Raw genomic sequence first — 22,090 nt, 5'->3', positions numbered from 1 at the left:
GACTGTGCTAATGATCCTTTTACAGAAGCTAATCCTTAAAATAAATGATACTTGTTTTGTTATTATGCAAAAACAAAATGATGATTGCTATACTGTGTCCAGACATCACAGCAGTTGGAGAGGATGTTATTTTTAGCAAAGCACACAATAGCTGGGATGTCAAGAGGAGAAGAGCTCCTTGTAATTGGAAGTTTGAGGCTTAAACTCTGAACCTTGACTTTGGAGGCCAGCCATGTGAATAGAGTGGGCTACTTTACAGCTTGAATATCATGATCTAGGAAATGAGAAAAATGAAGTCATCACACCTCTAATAATGAGAAAGCCACTCATATGTAAATGTCTTGTTATCATCTGCAATTATGGACAGCATCAATCCACTGCTTGTTTAATTTATTCTAACTTCAGGCAAGCCTTCAATTATACTACCAAAGAAGATAAACTGTAGCATTAAGCTCGGAACACTTCTATTTTAATCTTTTACTTAAATTGGTTAATCCATATACTGTACAATTAGAGGTGATGGCCATCTGTTTATCAAGTGTAACAGCACATTAGAGTTTGCATTGAAAAACAGCAACTACCAGCTTGCAGCTTTATCTCACTAGGTCTCAAGGAAATCCAGGTTCCTGCTGTAAGCAAAGTTGACCCAGTAGGTGGCTTTCTTCCCTTTGGACCAGAATTTCTAAGCCAACGACCAGGGACACTACAATGAAACCTAGGCCCTGAATGCTTGGTGATTAAACTCCTCATCAAACTGTAAGAGGAGGAATGTTAAGTTTGCTGTGCTGACTAAATTCTGTTTTGGGCTCTCACATTTTGACCTAATATTCAATATTCAACACTTGTGGTTATCTGTGGCTGCTGGACGATAATCATTGTCAGCCATCAATCAGCTATGTGCTGCACTTCAGTGCTGGACAGACTGCACAGCCTTCCTTGTCTGTATTCTTTACTTGCCATCTTCATTATCCACCAGGCACTGGCGTATCCACCTTTATTGTAAGGAATCCCCAATTAGGAGGTATGCGGATCCTATGCAGGCGCAGGAGCGGGTAGGTATCGAAACAGGCGTATAATCCGAAACGTCAGGCGAGATCGTGGTCGAAAGGTGAAAGGTAGTTCGAAATCCAGGAGATACAGAGACAGGAGTACAATCCAAAGCAGTAGGCGAGGTTCAAAGTAGAGGGGCTAAAGGGTAGTTCAGAAACCGGGAGAAGTATCACAAGCGAGGTACAAACAAAGGCGAGGTAGAGCTCTTTAGGAGAAGACTCAATACCGAGCAACGGGAAGCGGGCTTGGATGGTTTAGATAGCGCTGCTTGCCTCACGGTAGGGCGTGTGGTGATGGGTTAACACGTGCGGCAGCGCTTGTTATTATTAACCTGCTGCTGGCACTGGTTAGCTCTTTTGTGGGTTATTCTGGGATGGCTGGCGGTTGTGACATTTATTAACTCAGCATCACCCAATTCTTAATTTTACTTTATTCTAACTTTAACACATCCAGGCCTTGACTATTCAATTAGACCCAGTTGCACATCTTCACCAATCACTGTTCAATGACCTTTAGTCATTTTACTTTTACACCTTTTCAGAAAGTTATAACAAGTAAATGTTCCCAGTGCACCTCCCATAAAAACAAACCAACATTGAGGTCAATCATGATCTTAAAACTCACTCATTCTTTACCTGAAGGTAAATCGGTCAATTTAGTCTATTTCTGCCCCAAACTCCTTCCCGCTCCTGGGAAAGCTAAGGTTGCTGCTGGAAGAGGTGTTAGTGGGGCCGGCAGGAGGCGCTTACCATGCAGTTTATGTGGGTCCTAATGCAGTAATTATTATTATTATATGGAATTTCAGTTCTCTTCCTCTGAGTGCTACTTAATAATTCATATCAACTGACTGATCAATTTACTGAGTTTTCTAATTAACTGGCATCTCTCTCTCACAGTGCCACTATGAATTTGACTGAAGAACTACCATTTGTAGCAGAATTTTTATTATTGTTAAAACAGAAAAATGTGGAGCACTACAAAGATACCTCAGACTCTATTTGAAGAATACAATCTTCAACTTCTCAAGTTGGCAGTATTCTGAAGATGTTTTATATCCAAATGTTTTGTCTGATATTTTAAAAATTCATTCTAGAAAGGAAAAGGTTGGCTCAAAACAACAGTTGGCTTCAGAGCATGTCTTCTTACTCATTTATCTTCTTCATCAATTACCTGAAGCCCTGAAAGAACTAACGTCCAGTTCTGCAGTTTCTTATTTTTTATCAAACCATCACTGCACTCAGAACTGTTGTAGTAAAAAAAATGCCAGATTCCAGATTCCATGTCTGCAAGAATCCATCCTGAAAATCTTTGGTCTTTGCTACTTGAATTTCAGCAATGATAGGCAGGAACTGACCTGATCTTTTTCTTGCAGGCGTTACTTGTTTTTTGATAAAAGATTATGTAAAATATACAACACACTAAACTGGAAATCATCTGAAAATCCTTTATTTTTGTACTTATAATTTGAAAAAGAAAAAAAAAACATTTTTAAAATAGCATTTTCCTTAGCACACTTTGTGGTAAAATGTGTAAAGTTGTTTGAAGGATTTGAAATGTGAGTTCAGAGCTCTTTTGTCATGGTGCTGTGTTGTTCTCGGTATCTGTGCTCTGTCCTTGAACTCCGTCTTCAGCCTTCGTGTCTTTGTGCTGGCAGTCAGACAGTTTGTTTTCATAGCTCAGAATCTTGTTATCCATATTCACAAACTCCATCTCTGCTCGCCTGATATTATCGGTGTCCCTTATTTTTAACCTCTTCTTTCCAAACTGCTTTCTCAGCAGCACTATCTCTGCAATTGTGAAAAAATAGGATAATCCACTCAAACTTGCTATCAGTCCCAGGAATACGTGCCTGTTTTGAAGGAGACATTAAGAAGATGTATACGGTTAGTTAGTGCTTCCTTAATTCTGCTTCTTTTGGCATTATTAACATCAGCATTTCAGGAACTTTTCCTTAGGGGGGCACATTAATGCTTCATTTAATAAACGAACATGCTTTTTGACAGAATTGCTGTAAATACAAACATACATTTTAAATAACCAATTTAAGACGGGGTCACAGTATGCCAGTGCTGAAATCGGTAGATGATATGCAATTCGTAGGACACACACTGAATGGCTAGAAATCCATGGAAAGACAAACACACAAAGTATGATGCCATACAGTTGACCAGGGCTGCATGCCTTTGACCTAGCAGCTGTCATCTGAGTGCCTGGACCTCTATGGACACAGGAAAAACATGCAGAGTGCAGAAGCCAAGAGCTGTGAGTGGCCTGGCACCAGCACAGCACTAACCTACTTGCCACTGTGCCACTGTAACCATCCATACAGATCTGCACACCAAATCTTGCATCATTAAACTAGAGCTCCTTTCAGCTTTGATCAATCAAGCTCTTGGCTCTGCAGGTACAGCTAGCCTGTGGACGTTTTTACCTGTACATGTTGGAGTTATACATCCGGCAAGCTCCCCTCCCTCCACATTTCTTAATTCCCCATTTTAAACAGGTGGAGTCTATCAGTGCTCCGAAATACACAGGTGCTGGGATACCCCCTGTGGGTGAGACAGTGAAGGACAGTGAAGAATCAGAAATGCAACATTCTCTATCAACTCAATCACTCGGTGGGCACATATACAGTATAATGCTATTTAGATTTTAAACAGTGAGCAAATAGGAGTATTAGTTGTTTGAGTACTATTGTTTCCTGGAATACAAAAAAATCTTCTTCGGTTATGTGAGTTCATAAAAACGTTCGGTATTTGGTATTTGAGTTGTGTTGGTAGTGCCAAAAACATTTCAATAGACACAGTTTTTATGAATGCAAGAAGGGTTTGAGAGTAGCTTCATGGAGAAAAATTAGTTCTTAAGGTATTCAAGTTATTGTACATGCTTGGGTTGAAAATTGATGAGCAGAGAACAGAGAGCGTAGATTAGGGTTAAATACTCGAAATGGGGTGAAGGTATTAATTGAGACCCCAGGGATCTGTACTAGGACCACTGCTCTTTTTTATTCAATTTTTCTAGATTGTGGTATACAATAATTAAGAACATAAAAATGGCTATAAGTTTGGCCTGTCTAGCCCTTTTGGTAATTAGAAATTAAGTAATCCAAGGATCTCATTCAGTTGTACCTTTAAAGAGTCAATGCTCTTGGCTTAAAGAACAGCTGGGTAGCTTGTTCTATACCCTCACAATCCTTGAGATAAAGAAGTAGGGGCTGTTCCTGGTTTTAAATGTGCTTTCATGTAGTTTTTGCTTGATCCTTCTGTTTTGTACCATGTAACAATGTTAATTCTGCAGAAATGAACTGAGTTGAATTTTTCAATGCTTTTGGGGATTTTGAATACTCGTACCAGGTTACATGATAGTCTTCTCTGTTCAAGACTTTAAACAGTCCTTCATCCTGTCAGTGCAGGATATTCCCTGAAGCCTGGATTGGTTACTCTTCTCTGGACTGATAACAGAGCAGCAAAATTGTTTTTATAATGTAGCGACCAACAATATATACAGTACTCTAAATGAGGCCTTACTGACTAATGCTTTATACAGTTTTAATATGACACCCATCCACCCATCCTTTAAGTGCCATCCAGCAAGAAATAGGTGCCAGGCAGGACCCCCTGACTGGACACCAGTCCATTGCAGGACACACACACAGCCATAAACAGGCATGCCCACACTCACATCGGGGCCAGCTTTCCCAGAAGCCATATGTTTTTGAACTATCAGAGGATAGCAGAGCACCCAGGGGAAACCCACGCAAACACAGGGAGAACATACAAACTCCATGCAGATAGCATTCCCGGTCTGGAATTGAAACCAGGGTCCCAGTGCTGCAATGCCACAATTCCACAAACATAACATCCCTTAATTTAAGTCCTATGCTTTTAACTATATCCCCTAGAATTTTACTTTTCATAAGAAGCCTCTTCAAGTATGTTGTTTCTCATCCTACTGTACTGTACTTTGTTTTTGCTATCTGTACTTGCTTGCATTGCTCTTCATCTAACAGGTATTTGTCAAGTCTTGAATTAAATCATTTTTTTTAATTTACCATCTTATAGAAAAGACACAAAAGCTGCTCTCTTCCAGGGAAGAGCAACCAGATGCATTTTAAGGCTTTAAACAATGAACTACTTCGAAAGATTAAAAAAATAACAAAAAACAGCCTCAGATAAGACTATGAGGGTACTACTTTATACAAAGGGAAGCCGATCTCCTGACTCTTGCAGAAATGTCCTGCATGACATTCTTGGATCAATCAGTGCCTTCCCATCCTAGTATCTCATTGGTTTAAACACTTCCTTTTGTTCTTATATTCTTAACATGACAAGCCTGATTTCTTACTCAATGGTAATATTATAGAAAAAAAACTCTGCAATGATTAAATAGTGTCTGTCAAAATACTAATTAAATTAACATTAATTTAACAAGTTAAATATTAATCTATGATAATAAATATTAATATTTTAGCCATCAATCCATGAAAAGAAGTAGCACCAAGTGTCTATATTAAGTAACCCTAGAAAGCATGATACTTAAGGTAGTTATGATTACAGAATATAGATGAACAGAGAGGAATGTCACTTACCCAGAGTTCTTATCATTAGTGTCTGGATTCCTAAAGCCAAGGACTTCAGCTCGGGCTTTATACACCTGAAGGATGACAGCACAATGAAACCACAAAACCAACAACATATCAATAACTTTTAAGAAACACATTTTATCATATGTATCTAAAGTGTACAAAAAAACCGAAGCACCACCCAAAGCTCTTAAAATTTTGCAAAACAGCAAACATTCAAAAGATTTACATTAAGTAGTAATTATCATCAAACTACTACATACTACTATACTATACTAACTATAATATGTTATGGGTTTGTCATGACATTTAATAAACCTGTATACCACCTGTCTTCTTTAACAGAAGCATAACAATCTTTATTTTACAAGAAGAACAAGTACATTTTTTGGGTGTGAAGGCACAGTACTATGTGGCAAAGGGGAGAATATTTGAAAGTTTTGTTTTTATATTGCACCTTTCATGACACACCCTATAAGGAACTTTACAATACACCAAAGCAAAAAATGTTATAAACATGTTATTTCACAGTTGAATGCAGTAAATTATACACAACTAAAACTGGAGTATCCAATGTAAAGTAACAGTATTAAGCAACAGCTGCAATTCAGAAAATGCCACTGTTGGGCTCAGTGAGTTCCTCTTTCTTTCTGCTTTAACTGTATGTGAGCCTTAACCTGAAAGAAAAGTTTAAGCTATTGAGTTTGAAATGAAAGCTATGTGTATTAATCAGAGCCCAATTATAATGATACCAATAGAATTACTGAAAAGCCTGCAAAATGTGACCCACAAGCATATTTTTAGGGTTACATTTTTTAAAATCCCACCCAATTTGTAATTCCCTACGGTTTTAAGATTCTGGCAGCTACTGGTGCCCCCCCATCCCCAATTTAGAATGAGACAGGTGGACATGTCCACCTATAGACTCATTTGAAGTGTTGCAACACAGTATCACCCAGCAGAGCCAATGCTACATTTACCCTTGTGCATGTTTTTCATTTGGGTGGGGGTGGGGGGGGGGCTTTGTCTTGTTTAATTTATGCTTTGAGGGGAGCTGGTCCCTTAATGCATTGTTCACTTTGTGAGGCATCGGTCACCTTGTACTCCTTGCCGGGCCTTCATTAAAGCTGGGCCTGGAAGCTGTTGCATTTTTTTGCTCCCACCACAACACTGGTCCTGCCTGACAAGGGTCATTATTGCAGGGATGAGATTATACCTCGGTGAGGCCAGTGCGAGCACTTGCCAAGTCACGGGAGACGCAGTCTCAGCAAGAGGCAGCACGATCGTGTCCGAGTAATTCCAATCCTAGCCTAGAGGCAGTAGCCCATCATACACTATCAGTCAGGCAACCCTGGTCACAGTTGGCTAGTAACATGACCTGGGACTGAACTGGTAATGTCTGAGCCTTGGAGCTCAACCTGAGCTCAGACAAGCACTTTTTCTGGGTAACCCACTTAGGTGTCCTCCAGCCAGGGTTTTTATGTTACATATATTCCTTTCACAACTTTTGAATTCATGGCATCAAAGTCACCATTCTGTGCTGGATGACAATGCGTGTACTTGATCCTTCATTATTTAGGTAAGCAGAGTTAATGAAATATTAATTAATTAAGGTATGAAATACTAGTTGAACCAGCCTTCTATAAGGCAGCAGGAACTGAAAGATGCAAGTTAGTTCACCCCTGAGTGTGAAGTCCAGAGAGGCATTACTGTACCTGATGATGACCATGTACCCTGGAGTGATCCCCAATGCGTTTATGAAGGAGCTGAGGACGGATACCGCCATGTAGAAGATGAAGCTTCTCCTGCATTCCTCTTTCCTGGGACACTGACCCACGACAACAGACAGATTGCCAGAGGGGGGAGGAAAAGATGCCACACAGGTGCAGTTGTGAAACACCTATAAAAAAGATCCAAGAATCACATGAATCAAGGTTTCATGAGGCAGAAAACATATTGTAATAATATTAACAGTAATTCTAACAATGAGACATCCACACTAGAATGCCAGGCTTTCTGTTTGTTAAATTAGTAGTACTGAGAACCAAATCAAATCATTACGTACATTTTTATAAGCCGTTAAAGTCAATATCAAAGCAAATGTGATGCAAGCATGCTTTTTTGAATAGCTCCACCATTTTATTTACCCTAATCCAGATTAGTGTTCTTTACATACTGTACAAGAGATCTTCGTTAAGACCCAGGTTATCAATTGATCTTGGTAGACATTTATAAAAGCTAGAAGGTTTTTGGCAAAGTCTGACTGATTTAGCTGAATTATTATGAGAGCTATTGCAGTATTGCATGTAGCCACATGACCAGTGAATAATAAATGTTATAAAGTTATTACTGAACTCAACTCTAAGTTCTAATGAAATTAGAACATTTGGCTATGATTGCTTAGCACTAATTAAATTAGGATACGGCTATGGCTGTTAGTTGACATTGTGGCAGCAGGAACATCAATCAATCAAACTTTTAATTTGTAAAGCAAGTTTTATGGCCATCATAAAATCCATCACAAGGCACTGTGCAATGGATATACAATGTATAACAAACAGAAAAAGAAAAGTGTGTGGACATTGTGAGTTAATATGCACATATCCTTTTGATCTTTGTACTGCAGTTTGTTTTCAGTGACAGGCCAGAATGGATTTTACAATTTATGGCTACAACACATCTCTTACATTAATCAGCTGTATTTATATTGTGGTTTTTGTAAGCTAGAAAAGGTACCATATTTCTTCCAAATCCAGATGAGCTTTTACAGCCAGCAAGGCATGGAGACATGTATGTGACCTCGCTCTCTGAGCACACAGGGTCCCACCCCCTCAGGGAGCAGGAGCAACCTCTGTTACAATCTGAAAGCAACATCCTGTCGTCGTTTGAGACCTGGCTGGTTCTGCAGGGGAACAATAAGTAAGAAAAAAATGAGCTGGTGCTATTGGGGAAAATCATGCGTTAAAAAAGTCAGCGTGAAATTAATGTGAGATATCTGCACTTTGCTTTCCGGGTCAGGGCAACCAAATTAAAAGAAAACAAAAGCAGACAAAGAATGCAGTTTATTATCTTTTGTTCATTTGCAGTAGTTCATTCATCTGACAGTGTCGTCAAGCTCTTTTTGACATGTGATTGTATTGATACTGCAACCTTGTGTTACTAAACCCAACTATCAGAACTCTACCCCAGTGGACTAGATCAATGAATTGATCTTTGTATCATTATGTGTGTCAAAGTCAAACCTCATATGAGGGAGATTTCATGTTGAGACTCATGATTGACCCTGTGACAGATGCATACACTGCTGAAGACTTCAATTTATTATCAACTACATTGCCTGAGGACAACCCTACCTGATCCTACTGCAAGAGAAAGATTAAAAAGGATTCTCCATTGGAACTCCAGGTTCCAGCTTTTAGATGAATGATAGGATCAAGCGCTGCTCTGCAATTATTGTTTAAATTAAACTAGGGAAAATAAAAGCATATGTTTGATACTTTAAACACATGCTTTCCTGTTACAGGTACCTACCCATTGTAAGAGACTGTTAGTCCAGCTACCTGGGTGTTTTCACATTTTATTCCAAACTGGGTCATTGAGAGAAGATACGCAGTAAAGGAAGCTGCAAAAGAGAGTTGAGCACCAGCAACTACACTCATCTTGAACTTCTTCATGATTAGTCCACCTACAAATATCCCAGTAGCCACTGCTGGGAGATTAAGCAACCCTAGTGGAAATAATTAAATTGAATTAGATATGTGGAGAAATGGCAAAATAATTGCATCAAGTACCACAAGTAGCATGTTTAAAAGACACTAGAGAAACAAATGTAAAACCCCTTTTCTGTTTAAAGGTGAAGGATACAAATGACTTACAGCATACAATGGAATCTCAAGTTAATAAAAAAGATGCAAAACTACACAGAAAACAAACTCAGAGCGAGTACATTTAAAAATAAAACAAAAGCATGCTCACCATCCCACTGTAAATATTGAACACTGTTTGGTGAGAATCGATCTGTGTGGCAGACGAGCACTTACCTATGAAGAAGTTTGCTCTTGAGGCAGACTGTCCAAACTGCTGCTCCATGTATTTGGGTTTAAAAGTGATCAATCCAATAAAGGAGTTGAATTTCAGAATGCTTCCACACACCAATACGAAATAGACTGGAGTGCCCAAGAGCTTTTTTAGTGACGGCAGGAAGCCTGATGTGGGACAAAAAAACAGAGTTTGTGGGACACGCAAAATTAACTGAAAGCTTTTCAGCAATGTACTTCAAGACGATTCTACACTTGGGTAAGGCCAAATTCTTCCAAATTCTGTAATTATAAATTCACTTACACATCATAAATAAAATGAGCAAGTTTGTGCATGTCATTCACAAGACCCGGAATATACAGCGCAGTGCCTTCTAAAGGTATTGGGACTGCAGTGCCAAAGCTGTTGTTTTTATTCACAACATGAAGAACAAAAGAGTCTGAGAAGAACAAGAAAGCTTCCTTGCCTCTGGCTATATCGACGAGCTTCACAGATGGGGTGCCTCCGCTCACATCTTGCGACTGAAGACTCTCGCTCCCTGCTTGCTCCTGCTTCCCAGCATTCTCCTTCTCCTCCTCTGGGTTTGGCAATGATTTGGGCAGGAACCAGAATGGAATGCCAGCAAACAGCATGATGACAGATGACACGAAAAACCCCAGCCACCAAGCGCCAACCCAGCGGGCATCTCTCGGACTGATAGTCACACTGTCTGGAAAGAGGAAAGCAGAAAGTCATTTTTTTTATTATCCAGCGCACAGCATCTCAGCAGGGGTGTAAGTATAAACACTATTTTTAAAAAACAACATGACTACTAATGATAGCGTTTACATAACTATCCTTATAATATTAATATTTGCTGTCATTTTTACATAAGTATGTTATCATGCACTGATTTTTCATTATTTCTTAATATTTTATTTTTGGAAATGCTGTGATTATTAATAGGAGAACAGGAGAGCAATTCTTAACCTGACTTTCATAACAAAGGACAAACTGGCCATGTACAGTAGGAGTATGCAGTTAAAACTATGGTACACTCATTTAAAACAAAAAATCTTAAGTATTTTTATACATGGTATATAAGGCTCATCATAGAATAATTTCTAGAAACCATATTTCCAGGCTACAGCCCTAAATGTATTAAAATTTGCTACTGTAACTCACATAATGGAAAAATAAATTAAGGAATAATTTATTATGTTAGATTACATTTCATATTTTTCACACTGATTATATTTGCATATTTTTTTTATACTGAATGTTGTAATTTTAATCTGCATTTGAATGTTTGTCTATAAATTAGAATGGAATTAGAGTAGATGAATAATCCAAATGTTCTGTAATAGTTTAGACCTTGTCCACTTTTTTAAGTACTGTTTGTCTGGTTTTTTATAAAAGGAAATTATTTAAACCTTTTTCCTCAATAGAGTTAATTAAATTCCTTGGGCATTAACCCAACTGAATTACCTGTTTTTGTGTTGGTACCTAAATACAATTCAGTTTCGAAAGTGAAACTACAAAACTCAAGTCCTGTGCTAATGTAGTAGAACCACCTTTCACTGATAAATACAGCTCTGACTGTAACAACTAGAGCATTTTTATATTTTTTTAAATATGGGTCGTTTTTCACATCAAACTTTAGTTCTGCCAATGATCAATCACAAACACCCACAAGTGAGATTTTTTGTGTGACAATTAATAGTAGAAGGACACATAGTCTACAAAACTTATTAGCTTAATGGAGTATTAGATGATTCTCTTACCCAGATTCACAAATCCTATATCAACATACAGTTTGGCACACAGCGATCCAAGTAAGAAACCAAACATAGGGCCGAGAAGAAAAATTGTTTGTAGACAAGCTGTAAAATAAAACTCAGAAAGTTGAATTACACTTAGAGAAATAGTACTGGAAAAACAGAAATTAAAACATGAACCTGCACCAACATTAATTATCCAAGCTCACATTTTCAATGAAGTTTTGAATTTCAATAGCTTACTGACTCTTGATACAAAACCTTAAAGTATATGAAGTAACATAAGTGAAGCTTTCTTTCTATTTCCTAATAAAAACAAGTCTTAATTACTCATCTACTACACCTCTTATAGAATTAAGAGCAAATTTGGATTTCTAAGAGTTTTTGCTTGAACAAAGAAACGTACCAATGTAGAAAGCAGAATTTTCTGCTTTGGCAAAGTCGTCAATATACGATATTCCCAGAGGTGTGATTGGCGTTTCTCCGATTCCACGTAATGCATTCCCCAAAAACACATACACCCACATGTTGGATCCGATTTCTTTTCCACACCCTGCATTTAGTGACAGTGAGAGAAACGCAAACAAGGCATCACAATTCAAGACGTTTGGGGACATAAGAAATGTGTTTGGGAATGTAAGAAATGTGTGAGATGTGATCACTTGGTCCATAATATCTGGTTACTTCAGAGCTGATCCCAATATTATAGATTCTTCTTGAGCCCCCCATGATAAAATTCACAGCAGGAGGTGGCAGCTTGTTTGTGTACTCTCAGATTCTGAACCTAACCACTAACTGTCATGACCAGTGCCACTCCTGGTGCTGTTACAGACCCAAGAGCAAAAGCGCGTCAGACCAGGGGGAGCGACAGGTCTTTGGTCTCGACAAGCACCGTCGGTCCTCCAGGGCAGCGCCTGGAAGAGGATGAAACCCATTTTCCAGGCACCATCTGGACCAAGCCGGCAGACACATCTCCTAACGCTGGGTGCCCACTTCAGACTCAGCCTCCGGTCACCTCTCAGCCACTGGAATCCTCCAGTTAGCACAGACAGACATTTTATAGTATGGGGGCTATAACCTTGAATAATTAAATAAAAATACATCTGTAAATTGCACAGTTCTGGCAAGGCCTCTCTTGATTTCAAGAAATAATTCTGTTCACTTTATTTCCATGACTCTGCATCATTTGATGCACTAATTTTATTAATCATGTGCTGTGGCATGAAACCGCAGGAAACATGACACAAATGTAGATGATCTGATGGATTTTCATTTAAAGCACATAGAAAGTAGAGCAGCAGGGTAGCACGGTGGTTAGGGCACCTGCCTTGGCACATCTGGTGCCTGGCAAGATTCTGGGTGGCTTTCTGTTTTGCATCCCCTCCCCTTGTTTCCATGTTTTTTTCTCTGGTATTGTAGTTTCCTCTCATCTCTCAAAAACATAATTGGCAGATCAATTATCGTCTGTAAATTGAGCTTCTTGTGTGCATGTCCTGGTATGTCCAGGTGTTCTACCCAGGCTATAGGACACCAGTCCTGCCAAGACTGTATGCAGCCTTGCACCCTGCATACCGCATGCTCCTTTTTGTGAACTTTTCTCCAAAAGGTAACATTGTCATGCTTGTTACCTTATTTAAATAGACGTACTTATAAATGTTCAAGTGAACAAAACAATAAAACAAATTTGAGATATATCAAATTGCTATGTAGGAGTAGTGTGACTTCCAACCCTGAGATATAGGGTCCATGTGTCCTGGACATTCACTGTTTGACACCCAAAGCCACAGAGACCCCTACAGGCTGAACATGTAGGGTTTCCACATCAACACTGTGATGTTTAAGCAGAACTTAAAAATTGTCTGGAAATTATAGTTTTTTCTGGTCTTTAAAGGTCTTGAAGGTACTTTGCCTAATCTTCATGATAAGCAATAAGCCAATTCAGAAAAAAATACAAGGAAAAAGAAAGGTATGGTATAAACGAGATAATTGCTTTTGCTCCTTGGCGCTAATAAGCTTCTGTAAGAAAGCACTTTAGCAAATTAATTTAAAAAGGAGTGGGACTCTGTTAATCTTTAAATCTGTAAATCTTTGCATTTTCAACCTGTGAAGGTGACAAAAAACAAGTAGAACTTCCAAAGAGAAGCAGAAGTGATTAAAATTACTCTTTGATTGCTGGTGAGACCTGGCATTACACTAAAATGCATAATTTGTTACATGTGAAGATTTAAAAAATCAGCAACACCTGCTTTATGGTTCAATGGCTCTTTCTCAGGCCCCTGTAGAGTCCCAGACTGGTTTTGGAACAGTAGGCAAGGAGATATGCTGCCGGTTTCATTGTATGCACTTTGGATGACAGTGTCATAAGTATAGCTGTAATAAGAAGTATATATCAGAACAGAAATTGACATTCGATCAGATTTCATAAGAATTATGTAATTTGGATGCTAATGAATAATTATACATTTATTGTAGCAATGGCATGCAGAAAATCTCCTTTTCCTAAAATTGTAACATTTTCCTATTCCATTTTACGACAGCACTTAGACTGTCCCTTTGTGATCATTCAGATTTAGATTTGTATGTTGTACATTCAAACTAAGATGTAGGCAATTTAATCATCTGAAAAAATCTTAACTTGCAAGAGTCCTGTTGTGAAACTGCTCCTGTAATCGTGTACAGAGGAAATATGTATATATGTACATGTTTACCGTCCCATGAAGAAATGTGGCAGCCCAGTCAGGCCTGATCCAATGGCCATGAGCAGACAGCCAGCCCCTATCAACCGGGGTCTGTGCAGTTTGGCTCCAAAGTGACTCACAACAGCTAGAAACAGCAAGTTACCTGCCAAGTTAAAACACTTAGATGAGCAAACCCACATAACTTATAAAGACAAGCAATTAAAGAATTCCTCAACTTTCAAACCAAGGCTTTGTGCACAACTTAAATATTACTCTTGTACAATCAGTATTTGGATAACTATGAACTTATCTAAAAGATACTTTTCTACATATTACTTTAAAGCTGATATATATATATAAACCATAGTGCAATGAATACTTATTACTTATGACATCTTATTATAAAGATACTACTGTATTACAATCATCTGCTCAAAGATATATTATTTGAAAGGGTGGGGATGTTAACTTCATTGTCCTGTTGTCTTGGTTAAATTCTAACTTTGGCTTGTATGATCTGGCATCCCCAAAGGTTTCCTTTGTGATGTGATTTCTCTCTTGTGCCTGATCTGCTGTGTAGTGGCAATGCTGGTACGTAATGGCTACTGTGTGTGACCCGGGTGTGTCCGGAACTTCAGTTGTGGATGAAGTGGGTCCCCTCATACTGCATATATAAAGATCAGTAGTTTGGTCAAATTATAATGAGCAGGACATTAGAGGAGGAGCAGGACACAGTCTTGCGCAGATTCAGTTTTATTGATCTTAATGAGTCCAGCAATGCGCGCTGGGTGTGCCACGCAGAACAGACAAACTACAAGGGTTTCCCAGCTCTTATATAGTCAGAAATAAGTTTGTTTCACAATCTGAGCACTTGTGCTGTTCTTTGATATGTAATTACTTCTTGTCCTACTCTGTCCTGCTTTAGGTTCTGTCCTTTTGATATGCAGCAGACATTGGTCTGCTTTATCCTGTTTGTGGGTGTTGTTCCTGTCTTTTCTATATAGCGTTAAGTCACTGGGACTGCTAAAGCAAGTCAGCTTTATGACATCTTAGCGTAACCTTTGTTGAAGGCTAAATTAACAGACCCCAGCAACACCTTCCACAATGTGCTTAAGTGGTGATATTGCGATGCTGGATAAGTGAGATATATACATGTCCCACTTCAACATGGTATAAAAAATATAAAGGGATAGGGCACTTAATATGTTGGTGTTATCTTGAATGACTGAGGCCGACCATCAGAGCTGTCACAACCCCCTAACAGAAACACAAAAACACTGTTGCAGATTTCTGGAACACCGAGCTACACTAAAAAAGCAAGTTTGTTGATCTGTTCCCCAGGTTCCCAGGAAACCATTAGAGAAAGTACACCATCGCGTGGAGTGACGATGACGATGACGCAGACGAAGGAATGTAAGTCAGTGAACAGGTGGCAGTGGAGCCACCAAATCCTAATTTGTGTGAAACTGGAACTCTGTGGTGGAAGGTGGAAAAGGTGTGGCGACTTGAGAACAGGAGAACCGTACTGGAGTGGGAGCAGGGTGCCAACTGTGGAGTGTAAAGTGGGGGGGAACCCATCGCCATAGCAGCCTGTGCTGCTACTGCAGCAAGCAAGGGAACCAGGGAGGGCAAAGGCTGTGGAAAAAACACTCTGAAACCAGGGCAGAGCAAGTGTCCAATGTGGAGAGTGAAAAGAAGGATTAGGGAAAGAGGAGAAATAAAACAACAAACATAGAATGGGGTCAGAGGTGTAGTGAGTTGGACATTTAACCATAAATGGAAAGAAAAAGGAGGGGAAGGAAGAGAGCAGAGCGAGTGGGATTGGGAGAAGAGAGAAAGGGAGGAACTGGAAATGAAGTGTCTGCATCTAATCAGACTTCCAGGGAGGGTTGATGACAACCGAAAACAAGTACAGAGAGCCGGTTGTCTTCCATGGAGAACTTGAGGTTGAGAACTGCCTGGTTTTGAAAAAAAGGTGAGAAATTGACTCCTGTCCTGTCTTGGAGGAGACGGAAGTGGCAAGGGCAAAGTTTTAGCAACGCGGAGTGTGAGAGATATCTCTCGGAAGTTGTGAATTATAATGATAATTACACATGATTGTAGCATGAGTTGCTCAGACTTTTCAGAGAAAAATTGTGAGACAATAACACACAGACAGTGCCACACATGCACAACAACTAAGCAAGAATTGAGTGTAAAAGGGTGCCCTGGTGGGCATGGAGACTGCATTAAGCTCACTCCACGCTATTCATCCACAGAAGATACTTACTTGCTTTTTACATATATAAAGTAAAGTTTCCCTAACTCAGCAGTTTTATGAGGGAGATTCTTACATAAAGTCAAATTTGCATAAGTCATGTCTTACATAACTCGGGGACTGGGTGTATTATTGTCATTTAGATTCGGCCTGCTGTCCAGCTTTTTTAAAATACATAATCATTCTGAAGAAGAAAAAAGAAATTAAGCTTTTTACCCATTTCAAAACTTCCATCAATGAGTCCAATGTGGGAACTTGAGAGGTCAAATCTTCTCTCTATCTGTGTTATGGAGCTCTTCATGTATGTACCCGACAAGGCTTTGGAAAAATAGGCAAAGGACAGTGCCACAATGAACATCTAGGAAACAGCAAGAGAAGACCATTAAAGCACACAAGCAACAAGCAGTTTGGGTTTATTTACTGAGGTGGCGGGGGTCAGTGGGACATGAAAATGAAGGCCAAACATTGCTCTTCAGCGCTCTCTGCTCACCAACTGTCATAGGTATGGAGACAATAATGATGATTTGGCTTCTGTGTCTAGGAAACAGGGGGCAAAATAATGCATAGCCTTTTGATTATTATTTATCATTTAATGGTGATTGTTGTTCTTGAGCTCAGACTTGTCCCGGGATGTGTCTTTGGTCAGGAACCTTCCTAGAACCTGTGTCTCTGCTGTGAGCCTCCCCACACAGCATCCTGTATATGAAACGCCAGATCATCTTGCACATAAAAATGAATCAAACATGCTTTGTCAAAAGTCATGATTTGTTAAAAGCATCAAGAGCTTTCTTTTTAAAATAGAAATCAACATGCCTCGGATGATTTTTTTTTCCTAATGAAAAATACGTTTTCTTGTGAAGGCCTTCTTGCAGGTCTTCATTCTGTATATTCTAGATATAGATTTTCAGATTTTTTTTCTAGATTTTCAGAATAATTTAAATTATGTCTGCTAGTTTTTTTTATATTCATTTACCCTTCATTCTGTATATTCACTATGTTGCATTTTCACGGTGACCTGTTGTAGCTTGGGATCTCTAGAATGGCACTCACCATGAAACAGCACATTAAAGTTGAAAATTGGTTGATTTTTAATGAATTCATATTCTAAGAACTTTGTTGGCATGACCGATGAATTACAATGTCACCAAAGCAGAAACAATTAACAAAACATTCCAAAGACCTTATAGTGAAACAGGCTTATTTTCTGTTCCTCATGCTGTGACAGGAGATCATATACTGGGTTGCAAGCTCTATTTAATCCCCCCCCCCCCCCCAGATCCCCCAGGAGGACAGATGCTGTTCTGATTCTTGCAGGTGAGGGAACACTGGTATTCTATTCATTATTTTAGGGAGGAATGTTTGTCTAATCCTGGAGTATTTCTTGCAGTTCAGCACAAAGTGCATCACTGTTTTGGCTTCTCCCTGCTGGCAGGGAATCATATAAATGTCATTGCCTGTTTATTTTCTCACAGAGCTGTACCTTTAATTTTGAACAGCAGGCTGTTTTGGTCTTCATGTCTGTGTTGCAAATCCTTTCTTTGTTGGTGAGCTTTTCACCCTCCAGTCCTGAAGTGCTACCCATTTTCTTTCCCAGAGGTCAGTGTCTGTGTGACGTATTCTTCCCTAGTGCCACCTTCAAAATACCTACTAAGAATATGAAACATTAGGTCATTAGGTTTAACACATCTGTGCATCGCAGCCCATGTAAGATTAATGTCACCTGCTCTAGGAATGGACTCATTCATTTGCAATGTTACTTTCTCCTTTGAAAAAAAAAATATTGACTGTGGCTGCATGGTCAGTATCACCAGCGTAGAATGGTAAATGTCAGACAAGTAAAGTGCATACAGCATCAAGCTGTTGGTGCTACATGTACTTCACAATGTGACATCTTCATGCTATATATTAGATTTATTTACACCTTCGTGAGGCATTTTGAAAGTACATAAAATCTGAAGCATTTGGGGTCTTGAACAAAAAACCCACCCATGTTGTTTAAAAAAACAACTAAGTGAGATCACTTACTGTAGCTACAAGCAACTAAATTAGATAGATGGGCTAATTGCTTTTTCTCTATTAACTTAATTCATTAACTAAGCTATTTGGCTGATCATCATCCAAAGCCTATCCCAGCAAGCAACAAGCGCAAGGTAGGGTACACCCTGGACAGGACGCCAGTCCATTGCAGGGCAGACACAGACACAAACAGAGGCATACCCACACTCACACCAGGGTCAATTTTCCCAGAAACTCATTAATTTATCTGTATGTTTTTGGACTGTGTGAGGAAACCAGAGCACCTGAAGGAAGCTTGCACAAACATGGAGAGAACATACAAACTCTATGCACATAACACCCCAGGTCCAGAACTGAGCCCAGGGCCCCAGCACTGCAAGGCAGCAATAATAACTACTGCACCGCTCTGCTGATCCCAAAACAGCTTACACTTGTTCTATTTATACAGATGTATATTTCACTTGAACAGTTTGTGTAAAGTACATTGCTCAATGGTATAACAACAGTGTCACACCTACAGTAGGTTTTGAACCCACAAATTGCCAGTTAGGTTTCCATTGTTTCTAATCATTCAGACAAACCATTACAAAGGCGATCAGTAGTTTTACAGATAAAGAACAAAATAACATGTGTCCATGAAAGTGGGCAGGACTGTTTGTGACAGAAATATTCCATACAGTAGTCTGGCAAAAAGCTATTCACTTTTCCAAACCCATTGTTTGGGAGATAACAAAGGCTTCTCAGCTTTGGAAGCATTTTTATCTTAATTAGCATGGCAAAAACAGAAAAGGGAAGAATTTGAACAATGGGAGTCATCATGGTTCTCTAATGAAAACTGCGGTTGCACTGAGTCTTCAGCTTCTCATCTGTTTCTAAGTAGCAGTCTAGACTTCCATTTTTTTCCCCGGTACTACTGGTATGTTCATTATTCAAAAGCCAGAAGATTCTTTAATAGATTTTTTTTTTTACTCCAGAACACATATTCTAGGTCAGTTGCTAACTATATCAATTTAATTCAAAATGATAAATGGTGAATTACTTTTATTGAAATATGTAATTATTATTTAAATAAATAACTGTTAAAGAAAGGCAATGGATCTGTGTTGCTAACAAGGTTTCACATTCAGTAGACACTAAGGGCGTTCAGGTCTGAAAACAAAAAACCATAATGACCAAATATCTCTCCATTATATGGATTACACTGCTTTCGTGTCCATGAAACGTGATAGGCAAACACCATTACATACCTTTAAAAGTGCATAATTAGGCTGAATATAGGTCAATCCCACACAGAAATGGACACAGGATGCAAATAGTGTTTATTTTATTTTACAGAGTATGCATAGTTAATACATACCTTAAATACTTAAATACTGACTTTAAACCTTATCTAAATCTTTTGAATTATGAAAGAAAAAAAGGTGGGTCTTGACAAGGGCAACTGCTGACCTGCGGACACTGTTAATGGACAGACAAATGACCAGGAACTGACCCCAATTTGAGTCACCTCTAGTTGCACCCCCTGACTCTTGGCACTGTAGTGAAACCTGTTTGAGTAGTTTCCCTGGAAAAGGACAGCTTACCCATGTGTTCTGATGTTTTTCCTTTATGTACTTTGTTTTTTCAGAAGATTTGTTTAGTTTTGATTCCTTTACACTTTTACACAAAGCACAGAACATTTGCATGGCAGTATTGTTTACACATGGATCAGAAGGTGAAAAAAATCGATTTTATGCTGCCAAGAACCTCTCTTTATCAAGAACATTTTCTACTGAGCTTATTTTCAGGTTTTACTTGTTATCTCAATTCATTGCAAATCACTGAATGATTTATTGTTACACAAATTTTGTATTTTTCAAAGATAATGAAAGGATATTTATGAACAAATATATATCTATGAGAGAATGGGTCATATTTCTTTTAGTTTCTCCTCAAAATGGTATACATTAGTGAAAAAAAACACCTGCTTTATATAGATGGAGCTGTTGTCAATATGGTTAACAAAGTGAATTGCAACACACATGATGAAATTGTTTCACATGCTGTAATATTGTGAAACTGTTAAACTGAGGGAGATGAATGGCAACAAGTTCAGTTCAGTTTTACAACCCAAAATGTCTAGAACTCAGAGCTTTAAAAAATTGTTCTTTCCTGACTGACATACTGTACAAACCTAGAAAATTGTTACAAGCACAAGTATGCACTTACACATTTTAACAGACTTTTGTCCTCCAATTGTTTTACAAAACAATCTTTACTTTAAGTGAATAAATAAAAGTACTAAATTGTGTGCTGAAATATAATTTGTTTAGGTTACTTTAACCTAAATCATATTGACACTAATACAAATGAAAATACTTTAACAGAAAAGATCTGTTTAGTGATTGGTTGATTTAAACTAAACCAGTCTTCTAAAAAGTTTTGCATGTAAAATGCCTTTACTTTTTAAAAGTAGATTTAGAAACATTTTGTTTTCTTTTCAGTTGTAAACAGGACCACTGAAAAGGTTATCATCTGTCATACTTGTAACAAATATGTTACTCTTAATTTCTAAACAACAGAAAAAAAACCACTTCCCAGAAACAAAATTTGGAGCTAAAATTTCTGAGTTTCTGAATTAAGTCACAATAAACCAGTGGTTATTTTTTGCATCTTTTGAATGATAAAAGTACACTTTTTGACACTACCAATATATCTTCAAAGCCATGATTATATAAAAAAACACCTTACCTTTTAGCAAGTAGCAGTAGTGAAAGAGACCAGTCATTTACTTCAAATACTCAAGGTTAGTGCTCAGATACTTCGCAGTATGCTTCATCTGACTCTAATTATTAACTATTTACTGACATAAGCTCTGCAAAGCAAACTAAAAAAAACACTGTCCCTTAATTCATCGGTGAAAACATCAGCTTGTACTTTCTCATTTCTTAAGTAAATTATCTGAGAGGATTTTGTTTACCTTTGCACACACACGTGTTGCCTCATATTTTCACATTCAAACCTCCTAGGTCCTGCCACTTAACAATGACACACAGACCACATGGTTTAAAATCAGCAACTAAAAAATAATATTCTAATATTATTTACTAAGTCACAAGTCCTCCAGAACTCTTTTTAGTTTCCAGATTCTGAAAATAAATAATAAGACCTCTGAAGTATACAGAACAAAGGGAATCTGGCTGAAATGTTTAAAATATTTTTCCAGTTATTAATAATGCATTGCAGTTGTACTGTGCCTTCTATCCCAAAGCGCTTTATATACAGCAGGAAACCCTCTTCCTCCACCACTGATGAATTTCTGAAAACGTACCTGAGAAGGCATGACACAAGCTGAGAGACAAAAATGTGCCAAAACAAACTTCCTTCATTTCCTATTCAAGGCAGCTCTTCTGCAGTCAGTACGGGCGATTTCTTGGACCACTCTGTAGCAACATGTCTCAGAAAACCACAAACAAAGAGAAAGGCCTATTGTGAGTCAGGAAGAGGGAAAATGGGCTGGGAAAACAGAAAAAAATAAGGAGCAGCCACTGCTAGAGACAGAGATTAGAAATTCCCTCTTTTCAAGTCCCAGAACTACTTTAAAGCTTGATAAACCCTGCGCAACAAAGTGTGGATAACCTTAAACGTGATACGTTTTTCAGAATTCTAAATGTTAGTGCATTACTGTAGGAATTATATATGAACATCAGCAGGTGCTTCCTAATTCTGAATT

General features: G+C 38.4%; 1 protein-coding gene across 1 annotated transcript; it reads right to left on the bottom strand.

The window, feature by feature from the left end:
- Window positions 1-2,459: 2,459 nt before the first annotated feature.
- slco1e1 (solute carrier organic anion transporter family, member 1E1) lies at window positions 2,460-21,155 on the bottom strand. Its single transcript, XM_088923484.1, has 15 exons — window positions 21,109-21,155; window positions 17,843-18,009; window positions 16,579-16,720; window positions 14,136-14,268; window positions 13,670-13,797; window positions 11,834-11,980; window positions 11,434-11,532; window positions 10,137-10,379; window positions 9,673-9,837; window positions 9,164-9,359; window positions 8,369-8,534; window positions 7,348-7,532; window positions 5,639-5,703; window positions 3,482-3,599; window positions 2,460-2,899 (listed from the first exon to the last, which is right to left on the bottom strand). Exons 2-15 carry the CDS (start codon window positions 17,942-17,944, stop codon window positions 2,626-2,628), a joined length of 2,163 nt encoding a protein of 720 aa, XP_088779610.1. The 5' UTR covers window positions 17,945-18,009; window positions 21,109-21,155; the 3' UTR covers window positions 2,460-2,625.
- Window positions 21,156-22,090: the final 935 nt, after the last annotated feature.

This window comes from Atractosteus spatula, chromosome 8 (assembly GCF_055471065.1).
Source record: "Atractosteus spatula isolate fAtrSpa1 chromosome 8, fAtrSpa1.hap1, whole genome shotgun sequence".
Taxonomy (NCBI): domain Eukaryota; kingdom Metazoa; phylum Chordata; class Actinopteri; order Semionotiformes; family Lepisosteidae; genus Atractosteus; species Atractosteus spatula.
This window is presented reverse-complemented; position numbering and strand designations above follow the sequence as displayed.